The sequence below is a fragment of the Labrus bergylta genome, chromosome 16, assembly GCF_963930695.1.
Source record: "Labrus bergylta chromosome 16, fLabBer1.1, whole genome shotgun sequence".
Taxonomy (NCBI): Eukaryota; Metazoa; Chordata; class Actinopteri; order Labriformes; family Labridae; genus Labrus; species Labrus bergylta.
The window spans coordinates 16,351,028-16,372,451 of NC_089210.1; the positions used below are offsets into that span (position 1 = coordinate 16,351,028).

Consider the following 21,424-nt stretch of genomic DNA (forward strand, 5'->3'; position numbering starts at 1 on the left):
TTCTTTGATATGAGTCTTCACTGCCCTCTAGCGGCCATAAGAGAAAACTGCAAGTGATGTGACGCTGCAGTTCCACGCTACGACCACTGGAAGGCAGTAAAGAGCCAAAACAGTCACTCCCATTATAAGAGCGAATTAAGAACATACAAAGAAAAACGGAAATACTTATTATTTAACCATGATTAATGATATTAAATTAATCTTTTAATGATGTTTTTTTTATTTGTCTTCACAAATATTTAGACTTCATACATATCTCTCTTGTGTCTTTTATTTTGTGGCATTTAAAATATAAAAGAATGATATCAACAAGCAGAATCATCTCTCTCAGAAGTCAAGGTGTTTACTGCTCTGCACAGATTCACCAGACCGTGTGTGTGTGTGTGTGTGTGTGTGTGTGTGTGTGTGTGTGTGTGTGTGTGTGTGTGTGTGTGTGTGTGTGTGTGTGTGTGTGTGTGTGTGTGTGTGTGTGTGTGTGTGTGTGTCATCTTTTCTCACCTATACGGAAGTCGATGTAGCCCTCTCCTCCGCTCAGCACCAGCACGTTATGGACACTCTGGGCCTCCGTCTCTTGGGAGGGCGCTGTTGAGCCCTGACCCTCTGATGGACTGTCCAGCACGCTGCCGTTCAGCGTGGCCAGAACATTTCCTGTCACAGACGAAACAGTAAGAACAGAACTAGGACGAGAACGCTTTAAAATACACCGCCCCTCGTTCCAGGAATACTTAAAGAAGGACCCTAACCAGACACAAGTTCCCTCAGTTGAAATGTATGAATGTTATATTTGTCTCATCATCAGGAGTATTTAGGAGACTTAAATAAAAGAGGTGAAGACGTCTGTGATGATCGTGTTTTTAAGCGTTGTGTTGTGACAGTAGAAGCGGCTCTGTGCGTACCGGGCACGGAGACGAAGAACTTGACGGCATCACGGTGTCCATGGAAACAGAGCTGGGCCTGCGCCATGGAGCAGTACGGGATGAAGCTGCCGCTGCTCTTCTCGGAGCCGTCGTCTCCGTACACGTGGATCACTCCGCCCGACGACGTGGGAGACACCTTATTGGCTGAGAGACAAAAGAGCAGGAGTGAGAAATCCAACCAATCGGGAATGTTTGCAAGAAAATCACAAAAAACAGAAACCTTCATAGAATCCACATGAAAAATGAGAAGAGGGTTTTTAGAATATCCAAAATAAAAGTTTAACACGTCTTGCATGCAAATGAATCTGCGTCACAACTTTTAGCCACTGAAGAGTGAAACCAGAATATTCAACAGCATGCAAAGCAAACAAAAGATAAAAACAACGCTCTGGAGGAACACCTCCTGTGTGCCTCAACTGTTCACAGATAAAGAGACTAGTTCAGAGCCTGACGCGGCTTCATTTTGTGTTTTTCACGTCTGAACTCTTCAGAGTATGAAGACGCTGCTTCAGGGGATTTGAAGGTTTGAGAGTGGGCAAAAGAAAAGGAAGATCACAATAGCAGGAGGGAGGGAGTGCTACCACTTACCCCTCACACCAAGGAGCTGTCCCCGGTGAAGGACCACCGCTACAGGAGGAGGAGAGGGAGGAGGAGGAAGAGGAGAGAGAGGAGGAGGAAGAGGATGAGGAGGAGAGAGAGGAGGAGGAGAGGGAGGAGAGTGGAGGAGGAGGAGAGAGGAGGAGGAGGAGGAGAGAGAGGAGGAGAGAGAGGAGCAAGAGGAGGAGAGGAGGAGGAGGAAGAGGTGGAGGAGGAGGAAGAAAGAGGACAGTAACAGTAAAGGTTAAGACCAGGACTGTTTGTTAAAGAGGTGAAACTGCTGAGAGGAGACAGAAAAACAGACAGGTGGAGAGAAAGATGGGGAGCGCTGCAGTATGTAGGATTGTTTTAACGTTTATCTGAGTTGCAGCCCTCTAGTGGGCCTCGCGGGGTACTGCAGGTGGTCAGCAAGAGGGCATTTACAACATTTCACTTTAGCATGTGTTGTGTTTCCTGACAAATTAAGCGTACTGAAGTGCATCGCAGCCGGCCTGGTTTCATAAAAAATCTTCCTGTTTAGATAAATACAAAATATAGGGGTACGAAGGGACAACAACAAAGACTTCAAGATCTGTTTGTGTACGTCTGAATGTCTCTGTGTGCATTCAGCCTGTCTTATTGATTTATCTATTCATCATGCAATCTTCAAGTGTTGGCGAGGCCTCTGAATATTTAGAGATTTTAAACTGGGCTAAGTCAGTCTTACGTGTGGAGAGGCTGGAGCTGAGTTTTTTAAAAGTTTTTTCTGTGTTTCTGATGGATTAAAACTACTTCAGTGGTCCAATGTTTTAACAAATGTTAACTTCCTCTGTTGATGTTTTTTAAGATATTCTGCTCGATGACCTTCAGACAGAGAAACTCTGCAGGGTCCTTACCGTGTGTTCAGGGGATCTTATTAACTTAAACATCAGACGGCTGATTTCTGCACGACTTTCTAACAGATGGATGAAATCGTCATGACAACAGAAGGTGAAATAGGCCCCTCTTTTTCTAACATCAGGCAGGCACTGTGTGGATTATTATTTAGGACACAGAGACACTTTGTCGACGTGTGAGTTAGTGTGAGAAAGAAAAATAAAAGTGAGACTCACTCTCTGTCAGCGGGATGGAGATGATCACACCGTTTCCAGTTCCTACCCAGAGACGATTTCCACCAATGAGGAGAGCTGTGATTCTCACAAAGGAGAAGCCCAGCTTGCCAGTTCCTGTGAAGAAGAAGAAGAAGAAGAAGAAGAAGAGTTAAAATGACGTCGGACTGGACGGGCTGGAGATCGATGACAATACAACCTAACGACGAGAGTCTGCAGCAGATTATTTAAAAACAAGCCGACTTTCTCTCACCTAACATCTTGCTGACGTAGGGCTCGATGTCCACGTCCTGCAGGTGCTGGTGCGTGTGTGCGTGGTACAGACGCAGTGTGGAGTCTAACCGGATCGACACCCACACACCGTCGCCGATCCACGCCAGCTGCCGCACCTGACTCTCCCTGCGAGGGTGGGCGTCGAAGGATTTCTACAGAGCAGAAAAATAACCAGATGTCAGAGATTCAGACTTCATCACACTGAAAAGACGATGATTAATGAACAAGGTATTTGTTCAGTTTAGATGACGTGACGGCGGGGGTCAAAGGTCACCTCGATCTGCATGCTCTTCGGCTGGATGACGTGGATTTTGTTCTTGTAGCCGCACCACACCTTATCGTGGACCACAGCCATGCAGCGGATGGAGTGATGAGGCCGACCGAGGTCCATGAGGTGATAGTTTGATAAATCCCACTGACCGTCTGTTGACAAAAAAACACAGAAACTAAAACTTATAACCATCTGGGCTCACAGAGATCTTGCAGCTTTCCTGTCATATGTGATGAAATGTAACAACTGTTGGGGACTTTTTTTAGCAGCTGTTAGTGGGCTGTAGCGGTCTGCTGCATCTCGTAGTGAGACACATTTCTCCCACTCGGCTGCATGCCTGTTTGAGATGTTAAAATAAATCGATCGTGCTGACTTTAGTGTCAAAAGCCTTTGAACAAACTCTGCAGCCGACCATGGTTTGTTTGAGATCTGATGCTGCAGAACCAAACCAGTTACAGCGATCAAACTCTTCATTAATGCTGGCAGCCATGTTGTTGTTGTTGTTGTGTCTTTGTAGGAAGTAAAGGAGGCGGGAGGATGTGAACTACGGGAGCCCGAGGGGAGCACCAGAGGAAGTTCAACAGAATATCTAGATTTTCTTCTTTTTTTAAAAATTGTCCTAAACCACAAATCTGAACGTACATATCACATTTTTTTGCGGTGTACAGTTATCGTGGCTGAACTAATATTTACCCTCTGATCTGTGGAAGATGGCGAGGGTCCCGTCAGCGAGGGCGACCAGCACTCGACCTTTCACATGCCTGAAATCAAGGAAGAGACAAGAGACTGTTCGAACGGCAGAGAGACATGAAAAGGAAAACCTCGGTGTTCTTAAAGTTTACATCAGAGTGTGAGACAAACTTACACCAGGCTGAGCACAGAGTCTTTGAGCTTGATGGAGTGGAGGCACTTCTTCCAGTTTCCAACGGCGGAGTGGACGTAGAGCCTTCAGAGGGAACAGAGAATCACAGAGGTTCTTTCTCTGTTTGATTTTCTTTATCTTGAGAAAAAGCACTTTTAAAAATCAGGGACATGAAACAAAAGAAACCGGCTGGATAAACATTTGAATCATCCTTTTCCTCACTTTTCTTCTTGAATCTAAACAAGTTTTTTATTACAAAGAAAAGGAGAAACATGGAGGATGTTTTTAAGAAGCCATTGTTCTACTATCATGTTTTGCCTTGTTGTCTGTAAGTATCATCTTTTCTTCGTCTGTGACTTAAACTTAAGAAGGTAAAAAAAAAGATTGGGTTTACTTTAGATATATAGTTGATCTTTGGTAAAAGTTGTGAGATGTTGTTTGTAAACAACTTACCATCCGTTCTGGGCCCCGAGCCACATGGTGGGCGCCACGCTGGTGAAGTTCTTGGTCTCGTCCCCTCCGTCCTCGGACTCTGGAGGCTGACAGCTTTCCTCTTTGGACTGACCAGCGCTCCTGTTTAAACACAATTTGTACACCTGTGGTGAAGTCTACCAGCAGCTACAGGAAATCAAAACAAACAAAAATCTTCTCTATCAGTCCACTGATATTTCCTTCTGAGGAGGAAAACACATCATACAGGCATGCCTGCTGTTGCCATGGTGATTTCAGACACTGTAAGAGTGTGTGCAGTCGTACGACATATGCCAAAAAATCGTCCGACCGGCCGTGATCGTCTGTGCACGATTGGGCTGAAATTCTGAAATACTTCAAAACCAGCAGTACTGTAGACTTACACAACGGCTACTTTTATACTCTGCACAGTCAATGGTACGTTTTTAATAAAGTCCTGATACTCCTGATGTTTGCCTTCGCGTTGACCACTTTGTCCTCCTACCTGTCGGAGGCGTCTGCTGAACGAGGCGGGGGATCTGTGAAGACGTGCTCAGTAAACGGTCCCGGAGGTCCGTGCTCCGCGTGGCCCGCCGTCGACTCGGGAACCTCGGTGGCCTCTGTGGCCTCCTCGGCCGACTGCGCCGGATGAATCTTCCCGTTCATGGGTGGAGCAGTGGGGGCTGAAGAACAATAACATCAAAATAAATATTACAAACTGGAGGGGTTTAAAGCCATTTCCATCAAGTGATGACCCCTTAAAGGTCACATATTCTCCTCCTCTTCTTCAGTGTAAATCAGTCTCAGAGCTCCTCAAACCATGTGTGTGAAGTTTCTTGTTCTAAATCCACTCTGATCCTGTATTTGATCATGTCTATAAACCCCTCTATTTCAGCCCTGCTCAGAACAGGCTGTTTCTGTGTCTGCATCTTTAAATATGTAAATGAGCTGTGTCTGACCACGCCCCCTCTCTGGAAGGGCTTGGATGGTCTCGGCCTTTCTCGCTCCATGTCCTATTGTTTACGGTGAGAAGGCAGACTCAGAGGGCAGAACAAACACCTAGCTGTGGGAGTGTCACCCACCTGGGGGAGGGGCTACTGCCCTTTGTGATGTCATGAAGGGAAAATCTACAAACAGCCTGTTTGAGCACACATTTTCTGAAAAGTGGAGCAGGGAAAAGACGGAGAGGATGGACTTTTCTCATCATTGGGGAGTTTGTAGACAGACTAGAGACACCTTAAGAGTTGAATAAAAAAAAGAGAAGAAGGAGTGTTAAAGGATGAACTCACCTTGTCCTTTGTCCATGATGGGCGTGTCGGTGCGTGACGAGCAGTTGCTTCGTGCGACGCTGCAGTTTGTTGCACAGCCGACCAGAGTGATACCGGCCAACATGCCCTCCACACTGCCGCTGTCGTCACCTCCACCTGCTCCTCCGTCACCGGAATCCAACACGATCTCACCTGCTGGATAGTCACTCTCACTGGCAGCTGGATTTTAAAAAAACACAGTTTTGCAATTTTGCAGGAAAAAATAAACCTGACACGTGGAATTAATTTTCTCAAACAGCAATTGTTGCACAGCGTCCTTTATACGGGCAGGTTTTGTTGGAGCACGTGTTTGCATTGTTGAAACAATTCTGAACTAAATTAGTAAAATGTAACAAAGAAAAACTGACAAAGATTTCATCAGACATGAGTGTTCATTAACAGTCTGATGTTGATTTAATACTGGCTCAGCATGTCGCCCCAGACGTCCCTCTCCCCAGCAACGTTTTCCTCCTGGGGGGTCCCAAGGCGTTCCCAGGCCAGGATAAATATATAATCCCTCCAGTGAACTCTGGGTCTACCCCAGGGTCTCCTCCACAGTTGGACGTGGCTTGAAGACCTCCAGAGGGAGGCGACCAGGATGCATCCTAATCAGATGCCTGAACCACCTCAACTGGCTCCTTTCAATGGAGAGGAGCACCCACTAGACAAGTCCAAACTCCTCCCCCTATTTCCAAGGCCGAGCACAGAAGAAACTCATTTCGGCCGCTTGTATCTAATTCTTTTGGTCACTACAAAAAGCTCATGACTCTGGGTGAGGGTCTGAACTGAATTGAATGGTATATCTTTGTCTTTCGGCTCAGCTCACTCTTCACCATGACGGTCTGGCACAACGCTTCCAATACTGCGGACGCTGCACCAATCCACCAGTCACTCCTTTACTTGTATTTTACTCAATTTGAGCAACAACACAAGTTAAAGTCAGCTAAACACCCCGGATGTATAAAGTCTCTGAGGGGTTTGAAGAGAACTCTGCCTCACCTGGCACGCTGGAGATGCAGAGCACGTGGGCGTTGCAGACGTTGAACTGGTCGACCAGCGAGCCCGGCTGGTTTGCGTCGATGATGACCACCTTGCTGGCAGAGTGTGTGCTGGTGAGGATCCACACTCGACTGCTCATGGTGTCCGTCTCCTGGAGCTCCTTGGACTGCGTGAACACAGGAGGGAGAGATGAGACGGTCGAAGCATGTTTTTTAAAAACCCGCCCTATAAATGTAACACGAGTAACTAAATGTCTGTACCTTCCTCTTCTCCGGGGAGCTGTGGCTCTTCTTGTCTCCGTTCTCCTCGGCCTGCAGAGGGTCGCTGCTGCCTGAAGGTGCGTTGGTCTGCAGAGACGCCTGATTGGTCGCCCTCCATCCTGTGAGGTCCACTCCTGCTGCACACCACAACTACAAGCACAGCCAAGATGAGAAGATATGTAAACGACCAGAAAATACACCTGAACACTTTCAGTTTGACTTACATGACACAACGCCCTTTTCAAAGTGAGGTTACATTATTTCGTGTCACTCTGAACCCGACAGATGTTTATGTGAACACTTTGATGACGCATGAACTCATCGTCTTTATCGTCCATATTTGTTCCCTTCAACGACGACCCTAAACATCACATTTAACCCTGTGGTCATCGCCTTGTGTTTAATTTAATTTCGACACACTGATGCTTCATTCTTAGTCAGGGTTAACCCTAACCCTTTTCATATTCAGTTGATGAAAACAGCCTTCAGCCGTCAAACTCTGCACAAATATCTGAGGATGAAACATTCAAATCAGCTAACAGAACGTAAAAACACATGTTTGAGTAATGCCCGTCACTCGTCCCCCAAACGCCTCACCTTCCTGTTGGGGTCCTTCTCCACCAGAGGACGACAGTAAACGGGGACGGGAACGTTCTTCATGCGGTTGTCCTCTTTCTCGGTCGCTGTCTAAAACGCAAACATTAAATGGTTTCAGGAGGAAATCAGAGAAGCGAAAAAACATCAAAACAGGAAGGAGAAAATCTTGATAAAATCAACGTGTTAAGTCGGGCAGGTTGAGACAGACAGAGGTTAAACGTTCATAGGGGTTAAAAGGATGCAGTTATGATGTTAATGTTTCTTTATCATGCCTCAAAATAAAGATAAAATGTAATTTCATGCATTTCCAGAGTTGCAGAAGTTCTTTTCCAGATGTTAATATGTTTGAAAAATGCTAATTTTGTTGAGAGCATTCACATGTAGACTAAAAGCTAAAGGCTGGCTTTGTTATCTGGATGTCTTCTGTGTTTGTTAAGTTGTAATTTTTCTCTTTTCTCTTTTTTAAGGTTAAATGGGGGTGGGGGGGGGGGGCACATGCAGGCACTCTGTCGGTCTCACTTGCCTGTTGTCTCTTCAGCGGGCTGTCCTGAGCGCTGTCCGTCTGACCTCCAGGCTGCGGGAGACCAGAGTTAGAGCCACCTGCCTACCAACACACTCTGACCTCCGACCTTCACAGCATCAGCCGGCCAGTTTAAATACTCTCTAATAACGATCATGGTCGAGTGGAAAAAACTGAGAGCTTCATGCTATTTTAACAGAAGTCGGTTTATTTAAAGGTGACATATCCTCCTCCTCTTCTTCACTGTAAATAAGTGTCAGAGCTCCTCAAAATATGTGTCTGTGAAGTGTCTTGTTCTAAATCCACTCTGATCCTGTATTTGATCATGTTTATAAACCCCTCTATTTCAGCCCTGCTCAGAACAGTCTGTTTCTGTGTCTGTACCTTTAAATATGTAAATGAGCTGTGTCTGACCACGCCCCCTCTCTGGAAGGGCTTGGGTGTAGTCGGGCTTTCTCGCTCCATGTCCTATTGTTTACGGTGAGAAGGCAGACTCAGAGGGCAGAACAAACACCTAGCTGTGGGAGAGTCACCCACCTGGGGGAGGGGCTACTGCCCTTTGTGATGCCATGAAGGGAAAATCTACAAACAGCACACATTTTCTGTGGAGCAGGCTAAAGACGGAGAGGATGGACTTTTCTCATCATTGGAGGGTTTGTAGACGGGCTAGAGACACATGTTAGTGTCAGAGGAACATGGGAAAGAGGATTGTGGATAATATGTGACCTTTAAACTTTAGTCAAATGTTTCCATGCATCCTTGAGACAGGTCACGTTTTAGCCCAACATTCATTCAGACATTCTACAGTTTTTCAGCACCTACAGCTCTTTTCTAAAACTGGATTTCTCTTTGCATCATTTATCTGAAGAAGACGAGGAAGTGAAGCTCATCTCAAGCCCAAAATCTCATCGACCTTCATTTCAGTCTGGAGAAAATGTAGGTGTGTGTGTGTGTGTGTGTGTGTGTGTGTGTACCTGTTTAAAGCGTGATGGCACACTCCACCCGCAGGCCTGCATGATGCCGTCATCGCGGCGCATGTGCTCGCGGACCTGCCGATACTGCTCACGCCGCTGCTCTCTGCGAGCCAACAGTGCTGAGTCGCTGAGGAGAGACGCAACACCGTTACTCGCCAGTCTGGAAGCAACGAGAAGAAAGGGAAAAGGAAGAAGAAGAAGAGAGGAAGAGAGGAAGAGCGAAGCGTTAGCAGCCGAGCCAGCCATCAGCAAGAGACAGAGAGAAGAAGAAAGAGGAAGATTTTGAAGAGAGGAAAATAAAGCAACAGCAGTGAAAACCAAGAGTTGAACTACGGTCAAGCCAAGCACGGGGTCACTTCACACTTGACTGAAAAATCCCTGAATCCTTTTTTAAACAGAACCTTGATTGGGCATGTGCATTGGCATCTTTATATTTGTAAAGCTCTGACAGGAAAATTATTGTCGTACTAAACAGAAGTTGTGCATCTCTCCGCTGGGCATTATCAGACACGCTGCTCAAACCAGTTACTGTTGACTCGAGCCCGATCAGGACGAGGAAAATCAGATTTTTCTTATTCTGCACCGGGCACTTAGAACTAGATACGACATCTTCTTCAGGGAAATGAACTTTGACCTTCTGGACATTTTAGAAACCTGATTTTTTAACCTCCCAACATTTGTTACTATTTTACATTATTTTTTGGGGCCATCTTTGTCAGGAAGTGTTGGGATGAGAGAGGATGTAGAAGTAGGGGATGACATGCAGCAAAGGTCGAGGTTGGACTCGAACCCATGGCTGCCGCGAAGAGGACCACAGCAACCGCATAACATATCCACCAGGCCACCGACGTCCCAAGTGTATTTACTTTATTGTATTTATTTGTATTATACTCGTTGTATTGAGCTCGTTCAGTTATTTAATTATATTTTAGTTTTTTTTCCTACACTCTTGTATTTATGTCATTGTCTGAGCTTTTTGGAAATTCTCCAGTTTGTTGATGTTTGCAGCCTGAGAGCGACCTTGGAGGAAAATGGTCTCTAATGGAATATGTTCAATAGCAGGAACAGGATGATCTGTTTTCATTGGATTTAGATGAAAAAATATTAAATATCAGCCATGAAAAGATTTGTCTTGATATCATTTTTAAGCTTGTTGTGAAGAAAAATCCAAAATGCTGATCAGTGAAGAACCAGCTGGAAGCGTTTGACTCCCCAAAGCTGCTACTAGCGAGCGAGCGAGCAAGCAACAGACAAACCAAGCGCTCGGATCAGAGTGTGAGGCAGGTGAGGTGTAAAGGAAGCGTAAAGCTATGGAGCCGGTTTGCTGCTCACTCTTCAGGGAAGAACTCCAGTGTGCGGTTGGAGGTGGAGATCTGACACATGGTGTGGCTGCGGCGCTGAGAGAAACCAGCCGGAGACGGAGACTTGTAGTGGATGTTGACACTGCAGTACGGCCGCTTGACGGGCGGTGGGCTGGACGACGTGCTGAAGAGACGTGCAAAGCTGGAGGATGGAGGAAGAAAGCGAAATGAATTACTCTGTTTGTTAAATTGTTTTTTTTTACAGTAAATAAGTAAGAAACAGAATCTTACAACTGCCAGATGGTGGACTTCTTTTTCTCCGTGATTTGAGGACTTTCTCTGGACGCCCTGAGAGGAAAGAGAGGTGTTGACAAGACGTTAAAGAAAAGCTAATCCAAACATCAAAGCCTTTCTTAAGTCACACAGTTCATTTTGAGACATTTCTGTGCCATAAAATCGCAAACAAATAAACATTCTTGTGCTGCAGAGAGAACTAAAGACCTGAAAACATCTTATCGTTCGTCTACCTGATCATCTCCGTCCACCGCACGGCCTCCTGCAGCTCCATCAGCCTCTCTTTGTACTGATTCCTCTCCATCAGCACGCGGGCCATCTCCACCCGGGTGAACCGCCGCCGCTGTGTCATCGTCATGTCGCCGTCCTGCATGGGTGATGAAAACTGGAGACACAAGAGCTTTTTTTTTAAATGAATCAAAAAGGATGGACACAAACTTAAGAACTAGACAGTCTGTTTGAGCTCACATATGGTTTGTTATAAGTTTACGAGACTCTTTTCATTCTGTCGATAAAGAAACTTATGATGTGAGAAAAAGCTTTCAGGTAAAGAAGTCGTTTCACTCACATCATCTCCTCCTTCATCCTTTGAGTCTCGAGACGCGCCGAGAGCTTCCGCTCGTAACCTGCGGCACAAAACCAAATATCAGCGTTACACAACCTTATTCTACCTGTGGTCATCTGAACTAATCTGGACAGTCAGGGAAGAGTTTGAAACTTTTTCTTTTCCTGCTGGGACAGAATATAATCTATTTCTTTAAAATTCACCCTCATGAAGACACAAGATATTATCAGACAAAATGACTGTATTAAGCTCAGCTGTCATCACGTCTTTGTACATTCATATCAGCCATAGAGAGAGGAGAGACGGTTTCAGCTGAGCCAGCGTGTGTGTGTGCATGTCTGACAGGGTGTATGTGGAGCTCCCGCTGTGCTTACACAACGCCGCAACACAATATGAATACACAGACTGAGACACTTATATTATGCCGATGCAGAATCCATTTGAATGTACAAAGACGTGATGGCGGCTGAACTTAGCTACGGCACTTAAGCAAAAAAAAAAAACAGTCTGAAAAGGGGTACTGATTTATCGACAGCGTAATAATGGTGACCCAGTCTGTAAATTTACATCGGATTACAGCGGTGTAGAGGAGTGAGCACTTGGCCGATGGAGACATGAGCTAATCAGACCTATTTGGTTTGTTGAACCAGGCTGTAAACATATTAATTTCTGCTGTTGAATGGGTGTGTATGTGACTTCCTGTGCTTCTGCAGCCGGCCTCTAGTGGACACTCAAGGAACTGCAGGATTTTACACTTCATTTTTCAGCACCAGAGGTCGCTGCTTGTTTTGAACTTGACTCTTTATGGAAGAAGTTGATCCTCAATCAACTCTAACTGCAGGAACATTACAGCCTCATTCACTGTGAGCAGATTTACTGAATCTACAGTAAAGAGAGGAAGGTATGAAAAAAAAAGGCGTTATGACTGTGTGCTCTTTTATTCTTCTTTAAAGGAAAAATCTTCCTCAAGAAGCACACTCAGCAGGAAACTACAGCTCCTCCTGACACTGACTAAGAAAAGAAAAATCAATACAGGATATTACAGGAGTCTGAAGAGGCCAAGATGTCGTCTACCACTCAGACAAACTGAGATCTGTTTGTAGACATTTTGCCCTCTGGCTGTCAAACTTCAAAAGGTCTCGAGTGACTGTTTTTCAAAAGTTGATTCTGTTCTGTGTCCTTTACCAGGATGAGTTCATTTTTTTGGGTCACTAAGGTTTGGATTACATGTCAGCAGTTTAACCCGTGATGTTAAGGTGGTTATCGTTGTTATTGTTGTCTTACTGCTGCAGAGTGTAACTCGTATTTGTTTGGTTATTTTCTGCATTGCATCAAAATTTATTTCTGATTTAAATACCATAAAAAAGAAGAAGCTCATTGTTTAATTCCTGCAAACAACAAGTAGCTGTGAGTTTCACCTCTTGAGTTCTTCTTCCAGCTCCTTCACTCGAGCGTCCACTTTGTTCTTAGACTGCCTCACAGCTTCCAGTTCCTCCCGCAGCACCTCCTGCTCCCCCGACAGCTCGTCCACTTTGGCTATAAGGTCGTTTTTCACAATGTTGAGAGCGTTTCTGTAGAGTAAAGGAAGCAGACGTCAGCAGCAGCTTGAGGAGAGTTTGACTCCTGCAGATGGGAAATAAGCATTATGCAATATCTGGTGCAAGCAAGAATAACTTCACTGTCCCACTTATTAAAGCACATCTTTAGGACACAAACACATCTTTGTGTTGTTACAAGACACATTATAAAGGATGAAAATAACACATTTTATACTCCTCTGTTTCTCTTACTTGGTCTCGAGGAGCTGTTTGTTCTCCGTCAGCAGGTTCTCCACCTCCTTTCCCATCCCTGAAACCGTCACATTCACAGCTGTCACTCTGCACATGGCATGCAATTATCAACAAACCCACAAGAGTTGTTTCACCGCAGGGGAAGGTAAGTGCGTTTTGTGGAGACAAATATGTAAAAACTCCACAAAAGGCAAAGATTTAATAATCAAAATGAAAAAATTAACGCACAGATGGTGGATTTTATAATCATGTTAGAATTAAGCACAGGTCAGGTTGACATGGAGGGTTGGTTGTTAGATTTCAGGTTGATTTTCAAAATCAAGAGTTTAATCTTAAAGGATTTGTGTCTCCTCGAGGATCTTTGCCTGAACCAGCACCGAGCAGCAACAGTTTGACATTAAGTAGTATGAGAAGAACTTATTCTTCTCCTCAAACATTTAGTCTGAGGTTAGAGTTGAGTTTAAAGGTCACATATCTTCTTCAGTGTAAATAAGTCTCAGAGCTCCCCAAATCATGTGTGTGAAGTTTCTTGTTCTAAATCCACTCTGATCCTGTATTTAATCATGTTTATAAACCCCTCTATTTCAGCCCTGCTCAGAACAGGCTGTTTCTGTGTCTGTACCTTTAAATATGTAAATGAGCTGTGTCTGACCACGCCCCCTCTCTGGAAGGACTTGGGTGTACTCGGGCTTTCTCGCTCCATGTCCTATTGTTTACGGTGAGAAGGCAGACTCAGAGGGCAGAACAAACACCTAGCTGCGGGAGTGTCACCCACCTGGGGGAGGGGCTACTGCCCTTTGTGATGTCATAAAGAGAAAATCTCCAAACGGCCTGTTTGAGCACACATTTTCTGAAAAGTGGAGCAGGAAGAAGACGGAGAGGATGGACTTTTCTCATCATTGGGGGGTTTGTAGACAGACTAGGGGCGGAAGTTACTGTATAAAAAACACGGTGAAATGCATTTTGCATAATATGTGACCTTTAAAATTGTTGCTATTAAATCTGAATGATTTCTAATTCAGAGAAAATCATACGTGCAAGCAGAAAGCACCGTGCAAAATCAGCCAAGGACACAAACTTTAAGCAGAACTTTTTGAAAATATGGAACAAAGGGAGCTTTGCACAAACATCAAACACAAACAATACAAAAAGGGAAGAGGTTCTTATTCACCAGGTGTCTATTACAGCAGTGAGGGTTTGAGATGTGTGCAGAGAAAAGTGTTTGTTGTGAAATGTGAGCTGACTGCAGAGTCGGTTCACTACAGACAGCTCAGAAGGCACTTTTCTGTGCAAAACTGGAGGTTATACAATTTGTTTCTTTGCTTTGATTCGTCTGGTTATCAAATGTCTTTACTGGAATAAAACTACCAATTCGGTACAGGACTTTATATTTCCATTTGATTCAGAGATCTCAAAAGCCAGTAGTATGTCTCATTTCATTGTTTTTCCATGTTAAAATCGTTTACAAAATGAGGTATACGTTTTGCAAAGGTGGCACAAACAGTAAACATAAAGCCACGCTGAAAGCAAACACAAAGAAGGAACCAGGAGAATGTGAAAGCTGGAGGTTGGGGGATGATATGACAAGCAGATGTGACCACGAGTGTAGGCAAGGAGCCTTACCGAAGAAATCATCACGGACTGGAGGCAAAAGAAGAAGGAGAAGAGGAAGAAAGGTGTGGATCAGAGAGGAAGAAGAGAAGATGTTCAGGAGATATTCAAGGGAGAATAGAGAGGATGCTAGAAATCTTTTTTTTCTGACCAAACAGATCATCAGGTTTATTTTAAAGTCTCAGTGAACTGAAATTCTAAGAGCATACTTATTCTTTGAATTCATGTATTGCATATTTGATTTTGAGGCCATGAGTATCTGGGATTAACGGCAGGGAGAGAAATTATATATCATTAAATTTGGGGGATTTTGAAACATCTTTTTTAAGTCAATCATTTGGACTTGAAAGGATCAATCAGTAAGATGTGTAGTGAGTGAAAGGTACCTTACTATATGATCTGACAACAATGTAGCAGCCAGTATGTCCTCCTTCTAACTTTAGATTCTGGTCCTGAATGCTCTGGATTTGTTTGGACCAGAGAAGGTAGGCGGTTTTAAGACACCCCCACACGGCCGTTTTGGACACCCCTCGTTTTGCCAGATATGAGAGCAGTTATCAGGTCAACAGGTGTTGCAGCGATGGAAGCGGGCAAGAGAAGTGGTTCAGATAGAAGTGATTGTACCCGACCTAAAAAGCCTCTGCATGTTTCTAATAAGCTCCACGAGCAGAAACGTGCTCAAACTAGGATCAATATTGGAGATGCTTTTGAAAAATGGAGCGGTTAGAACGCAGAAAGGTTTACAGACCCATGCAGAGCTGGATAAACACTGAAGCTTCAGTGTCCACCACATGGCAACCTGCGTGAGCATTGACTCTAGAGAGGAGGGAGGAGGGAGACAGCTCTCTACAATGTTTTGAATTTGGACTGCAGTACCCATTTTAAACACTAGGAGTCAGAGTTACATATTGCTCCTTTAAGGTTTGCAGACTTTCTGTGTTTTGGTGATCACTTAAGATTCAAAGAGTTTTCAAAGATTTCAAAAGTTTCATGGCGTATTTTACAAACTGATTTCAAAGTAATAAACTTTCCTATATGAGCTACGATTTTAAACTGATATATGTAACTTGTATGCACTCATTAATGTTTCACTCTAAATTGGAGCGTAGAGAGGAGTTAAGAGAGTAAAAGAAAAAACAAATGCATGCTCAGATACACACCTGAGAACTCGCCTATGGGTGTCACCAGCAGAAGCACATAAAAGGGAAAAAAGAAAAATGGGTGAGAGGTTAACAAGTGGACAAGAAGTCTTGAGCTTCCCCTTTCTATTTCTGCTTTTTAGAATTCAGTGTGAATAAATAAAAGCCAAAATAACTCTGTTCTAATGCTGGAAATGAACCAAAACAAAACTCTTCAAAAACCCATTAAAGTGTGTGTAAATAATGAACGTATAAGATCAAATAAAGAGTGATAAAAACTGATTATTTCACCTTCTAATAAAGGTCAAATATGTTTTAACTCAAACCCCTTAAAATATGTTGCATCAAACAAACATCTGCCTTAAAGAAACAGAATAAAAACAACAACAACTTTCAAAGTAACTCTGCATGAGAGGGCAGCTGGCGTTGTTTGTGCAGCAAATGAGGGAGTTCATGATTTTTTTTCAGGATGTGGCCGATGGTGAGCTGCATGGAGCGTTTTGCTTACTGCCTCAGCCATGCAAGAGAGAAAGAAGTAAGAGCTGGTGCAGCGGTACAATCACACAGACTCACACTGAGCTCCTGCTCTACACTTCTGCAAAGACAAAAGAAACACTGGCTACGAGGAAGGTGCACATGCATCTTCGTCGTCCCTGATTTGGATCTCAAAGTATTCAGATATAACTGAGTAATAACGCACAGTGGCAGGAGAGGAAATAGGTCAACTTCACTTTCCATCAGGAGGCGTCGAAGGAGGAGCGGTTTCACAGAGAAATATTTACTAACTTCATCATTACGGCCGAGCTTCAGAGCAACACGATGCTGTTTTTTAACCTGTGACTGTAACCTAAGTCCTGCCCTTAAGTTCTGATCATACCCAACAGCTCGGCGCCTGCATCCACGTCTCCGATGATGTCCGACTTGGCATCTTTGATCTCGTGGTACAGAGAGTCGGTGTTGATGCCAAAGGCCTCGTTCACGATGCCCTGAGAGGGGCTGAAACACACATCGGATTAAATCAGACACTCGCAGTGTGAGAACCAAAAACTCATTTACATGTTCTCCCTTAAGTTCCCACTTGATCCGGAGTAAATCGATAAAACGTACCGATGTAACTAAGAGGAGAAGGAGCAAGCGGTAAGGACCCAGAATTTTAAACAATGATAAGATATTTGTCAAAATCATATAATACTGATAACTGTTTTGGCACCAGGAAAACAAAAATAGGAGTCCTAGGCACCAAATATTGGTTAATTTAATATTTGAAATCACCAAAATTTGCACTTAAACTCCAGCACTGTCTTAATTTCAGTACCAAAACATTTCCAATATATTCAGGCTATTGAGACCGTGCTCTCACTTTTAGTTACCAAAGGTGTGCCTCAGGGGTCCTTCCTGGGGCCTCTCCTAATCATTCATTATACATAAATAATATGGATCAAAATGTTTTCAATGTTCATTTTCATTTTTACGCTGACGACACTGTGAGGTAGTACTCAGCACACAATCCAGATCAAGCTCTCTCACAGTTACAACTTGCTTTCAAGACTGTTTGACAACATTGTTATGATTTAAAACGTGTTTTAAACGCAGACGGACCCAAAGTCATGACGTCACCATCTTACCCGCCTTCTATCTCCACTTCTAATGGAACACAAATTGAGTCTGTTTCGAGCTACAGTAAATAATTTTGACCACCTAAAGGTCAAAGACTTCTTTTAATTTCATATAAATAACACGATTGAGGTTTGTTTTAATGCATTAAAGACAAAGTATGACGACACTTGATTAAAGTTGTCCTGTGAAGGTGAAGATAAAAGCATATTTGCTCGGATGAAGAGCTCGATGTTTGAGCCAACTGGCTGCAAATCTGCACAAAAGACTGCAACCTAACCTAATTCAACAAAGAAATAATCCAAGAAACTATGTTCACTACTCAAGCAACTTTGCAAGCAGGTTTTTTTAGTTTCTATTTTTTTTCTGCCAGCCTGAGTCCTGATTACCTGATTCATCATGTAGGTATTAAATGTTCAGAACACTCGTGTGGTCTGACTTCATGTCATGTCACGGCTAAGAGGGAGATCTAATATGCTCTCTGTACTTTGTTAGTTTGCGCAGGTCGGATAATGCAGCCTCGCTTTGTTGTACCTGTTTCCTCCTCCGTACACTCGGGGGTCCACACACATGTCCAGCTCAGGGGTCGAGTCGATGATCTCCTGAAACTCAGACCACTCATCGCTGCTTCCCATACCTGAAAAGACACGACAGAGAAGCAGCTGAAGAACATCTCTCCTTCCAGTCACAGGATCTTTAAACTAAAGGTCGTGTTTTTCTTTACGTTTCTTACCGATGCTGACGTTCCTGGTCTCCTGGGAAACCTGCACCTCCATGTTCCGGCTGAGCCTCTTGGCACTTTTCCTGCGATTTCCGGCCCTCATTGCATCGAACTCAGAGTTTGGGGGGAATCCCTCGTTGATGGGGGTGACGCTGGCGGAGGGGACCGAGGAGGTTGGCGTGTTGGACTTGCTTCCTGTGCTGCTTGGTGTGGCCGCCACTGAGTCAGACTCTGATCCATCCTCCTTGGTGTAGAGCGGTTTGTGTGAGTCGATGACATGTGAGCGAGAGACAGGGAAGATAATATAAGCATCAAGTAGAGGAGGGAGGATCGGGCACTACTTTCTTTTACCTGTAACACCTGCATACATACTCACTGCTTAGTTCATATGAAAGTGTCTTTAAATCACACTCTGTGCCAATTTATGTGCAATGTGAAGCTACGAGCTCAAACATAGTTCCTGAGTCGTTTCACGTTTACAGAAACTTTTTCCAACATATGTAGTTTTTTTCCTTGCACAGACGTTAAAGGCTTTATATGTGATTTTTTGATCCAGCAGATGTCGCCCTTGAGCACCAGCATGAAACCAAAACAACTTGTGCTGCATTGTTGTGTTAGCATGCTAATGCTAGCGATCTTTATTATGCTCGTATCTTCACACTGCATGTAAATTTACCTGAAATGAGCATGATCTAGAAACACAGTTAAGCAGTGAGTACAGTATGTTATTCTTCTTTTCTCTAGTCCCTCAATTAAACAACTTTTATACGCAAGGGGAGGAGCCAGCCGGCCCTCCCGGCGATGTAAACAAAGTGAAGATAGGACTCTGAAAACTCTGAAAACATCACAGACAGTGGGACTCGGGTGTTACACCCATTGTAGACAGTCATGACTCACAGAGTTATTTTCAGAGGATATACTTGATTTCTATTACAGTGTGTGAAAAATTGCATATAAAGCCTTTAAGAACAGTGTTCAATAATGTTGGATATCAAAGTTATACTCAATACAACTCATTCTAACCTAAAGTAAGAGTTCACTTCTCTCTGTGCTAAAGCTCTCAGGATGTTACGGGGCTACGACATGAAAGCAACACTGTCCTCTTACTTTCTTACCTGTGTGTTCATCTCACACATAAACACATTATCTGTAAATATGACATCAAACTGTACGAGTAGCATAACGGCACATTAAGAAACCAAGGCTCAAAGTGAAACATGAGGACACATGGAAAGAAGTAAACACAGTAAAATAATCACAGTTATGTTCTCCATGAGAACAATATGGCCGCTCTGCTTGCTCAAGTCAACGTTTAAACCTCAAAGATATCTGATTTTTAAAAGGTTAAATACAGGTGATGTGAGTACTAAAGTTCCTCTTAGGTGACACAAGCAGGCGTGAAGGGAGGGGGGTGGTCAGGATGGGTGTGGCTAGCAGTAAGGCTGGCCCCTCCCCTTTCCACTCCCTGGTCAGTGGTTGTGTTTGTGGAGGAGGAGGACACGGCCGCTGTCTGTCCCACCTGATAGGCAGAGCGTGAGGAAGACCGACCGAGCTCGCTGACCTGCCAGATGTCTTTCCCGGGCATCATCCTAGCCCCCCCGAGACCCCCACGTACCATGCCCTCGCCGCTCGGGTACAGGCTCAATGACGGCGGGCGCTCCGCTTTGCTGCAGGAAGAAAAGACACAGAGAGAGTCGTGTGAGAATACCTGTTGATCACTCGGTTCTTACATTGAATCAGCTCATCTTCTCTGAGGTCGGGTCCTCTCCTGGCATGCATCGATGCAAGGAGCAAAACGACCCCGACAAGGTTTCACAAAAAGTAGAAACACAGGAGAACGTTTCAGGAAACACTTTATCTTTCATGCTGAGAGGCAAAGAAGAGGAGAATGATGCCATGATATTTTATGCACAGGTAATATGAAGCTACAAATCTGAGAAGAGACTCTCAGATGAGCAACATTTAATGTTTTTAAAGGAATAAAAAGTAAAGTTTAACAGCTGCCTTCTTTTTCAAAATCTGAGTCACTTTGAACTTCTTGTTTTTATGCTTAATTAATATATTGATTGTCCTGTTTCTAGCTGTTAGTTCTCCTGCTGCTGTCAACGTGACCAAATAACTGTTACACTAAATAAAAATGATGATTTTTATGCAATTATACTTTTATTTAGATTTTTTTATGCACATTATTCAACGTGACACATGGATTTAAAGACTTTCTAAAAATACAGAAATCTGCCTGGAAATGTTTTTTGCAACATTATCAAGATGTATTATCCTGTTCTTTCTTTTGCTTTTGTATATTTCTGTTACTTTGTTTTATTTTTAACACTTTTTGGCACAAATAAAGAACCAAACAAAGAACTGAGACATATCTCTTATAACGACCGGCTGCTGTCTTTTTATAATTTTCATGTTTTTTACAAGCTGCAAATTAGTTTAGGCAAATCATCTTACTTCGGCTTCTCTACAGGACAGCAGACATGCACAGTGATTTTTAAATGTGTAAATAAATGCATTATTTCTCCACATCAGACAGTCGTCAAAATGCTTCCTCCTAACACAACATTATTGATTTTTGGGAGAGACAGACACGCAGAGCAGGCAGACAGACAGATGGACTGACTGCGACTCATGAGGGAGGAAAAGGAGAAAGGTCAAATATGCATGATATAATATGCATTGTTTATCATGACCTCTTAATCATTCCTTACTGCAGTCCACTGATACATTCAGAAATGTTTTTCACAAGCAAGTAACAGCAAACACCTGAGAGAATAACAGTTTATAACAGGAGGGGCATCAGCACTTCTTAAATCACATTTGAGGTCTAAGCAGGCTGGTTTAGAGGAGGAGGAAGAGGAGGAGGAAGAGGAGGAAGAGGAGGAAGAAGAGGAGGAGGAAGAGGAGGAGGAAGGAGGAGGAAGAAGGAAGAGGAGGAGGAGGAGGAAGAGGAGGAGGAGGGGGAGGAGAGGAGGAGGAGGAGGAAGAAGAGGAGGAGGAAGAGGAGGAAGAGGAGGAGGAGGAAGAAGAGGAGGAGAGAGGAGGAGGAGGAGGAAGAGGAAGAGGAGGAGGAGGGGGAGGAGGAGGAAGAGGAAGAAGAAGAGGAGGAGGATGAGGAAGAGGAGGAAGAAGAGGAGGAGAGAGGAGGAGGAGGAGGAAGAGGGGGAGGAGAGAGGAGAAGGAGGAGGAGGAGGAAGAAGGAAGGGTAGGAGGAGGAGAGAGGATGAGGAGAGAGAGGAGGAAGAGGAGGAGGAGGGGGAGGAGAGAGGAG

General features: G+C 44.0%; 1 protein-coding gene across 18 annotated transcripts in view; it reads right to left on the reverse strand.

Moving 5' to 3' along the window:
- mapk8ip3 (mitogen-activated protein kinase 8 interacting protein 3) overlaps nt 1–21,424 on the reverse strand; it is a 33,081-nt gene that overhangs the window by 1,628 nt on the left and 10,029 nt on the right. For 2 of the 18 annotated variants that reach the window (XM_020653215.3, XM_065964325.1), the window contains 28 exons: nt 19,670–19,817; nt 18,163–18,394; nt 17,964–18,066; nt 16,693–16,811; nt 15,837–15,848; nt 14,689–14,706; nt 13,066–13,123; nt 12,694–12,846; nt 11,279–11,336; nt 10,944–11,095; nt 10,708–10,764; nt 10,448–10,618; nt 9,116–9,242; nt 8,145–8,195; nt 7,622–7,711; nt 7,025–7,174; nt 6,765–6,930; nt 5,748–5,945; nt 4,964–5,141; nt 4,462–4,581; nt 4,012–4,092; nt 3,840–3,907; nt 3,150–3,298; nt 2,856–3,027; nt 2,606–2,719; nt 1,506–1,544; nt 897–1,061; nt 499–648 (listed from right to left, as the gene is read on the reverse strand). In XM_020653215.3, the coding sequence (XP_020508871.2) occupies nt 499–648; nt 897–1,061; nt 1,506–1,544; nt 2,606–2,719; nt 2,856–3,027; nt 3,150–3,298; nt 3,840–3,907; nt 4,012–4,092; nt 4,462–4,581; nt 4,964–5,141; nt 5,748–5,945; nt 6,765–6,930; nt 7,025–7,174; nt 7,622–7,711; nt 8,145–8,195; nt 9,116–9,242; nt 10,448–10,618; nt 10,708–10,764; nt 10,944–11,095; nt 11,279–11,336; nt 12,694–12,846; nt 13,066–13,123; nt 14,689–14,706; nt 15,837–15,848; nt 16,693–16,811; nt 17,964–18,066; nt 18,163–18,394; nt 19,670–19,817 (3,299 nt within the window). Of the gene's footprint in view, nt 1–498; nt 649–896; nt 1,062–1,505; nt 1,545–2,605; nt 2,720–2,855; nt 3,028–3,149; nt 3,299–3,839; nt 3,908–4,011; nt 4,093–4,461; nt 4,582–4,963; nt 5,142–5,747; nt 5,946–6,764; nt 6,931–7,024; nt 7,175–7,621; nt 7,712–8,144; nt 8,196–9,115; nt 9,276–10,447; nt 10,619–10,707; nt 10,765–10,943; nt 11,096–11,278; nt 11,337–12,693; nt 12,847–13,065; nt 13,124–14,688; nt 14,707–15,836; nt 15,849–16,692; nt 16,812–17,963; nt 18,067–18,162; nt 18,395–19,669; nt 19,818–21,424 lie in introns of all 18 variants that reach the window. The other 16 variants (XM_020653210.3, XM_020653213.3, XM_020653221.3 and 13 more) reach the window with 12 other exon arrangements.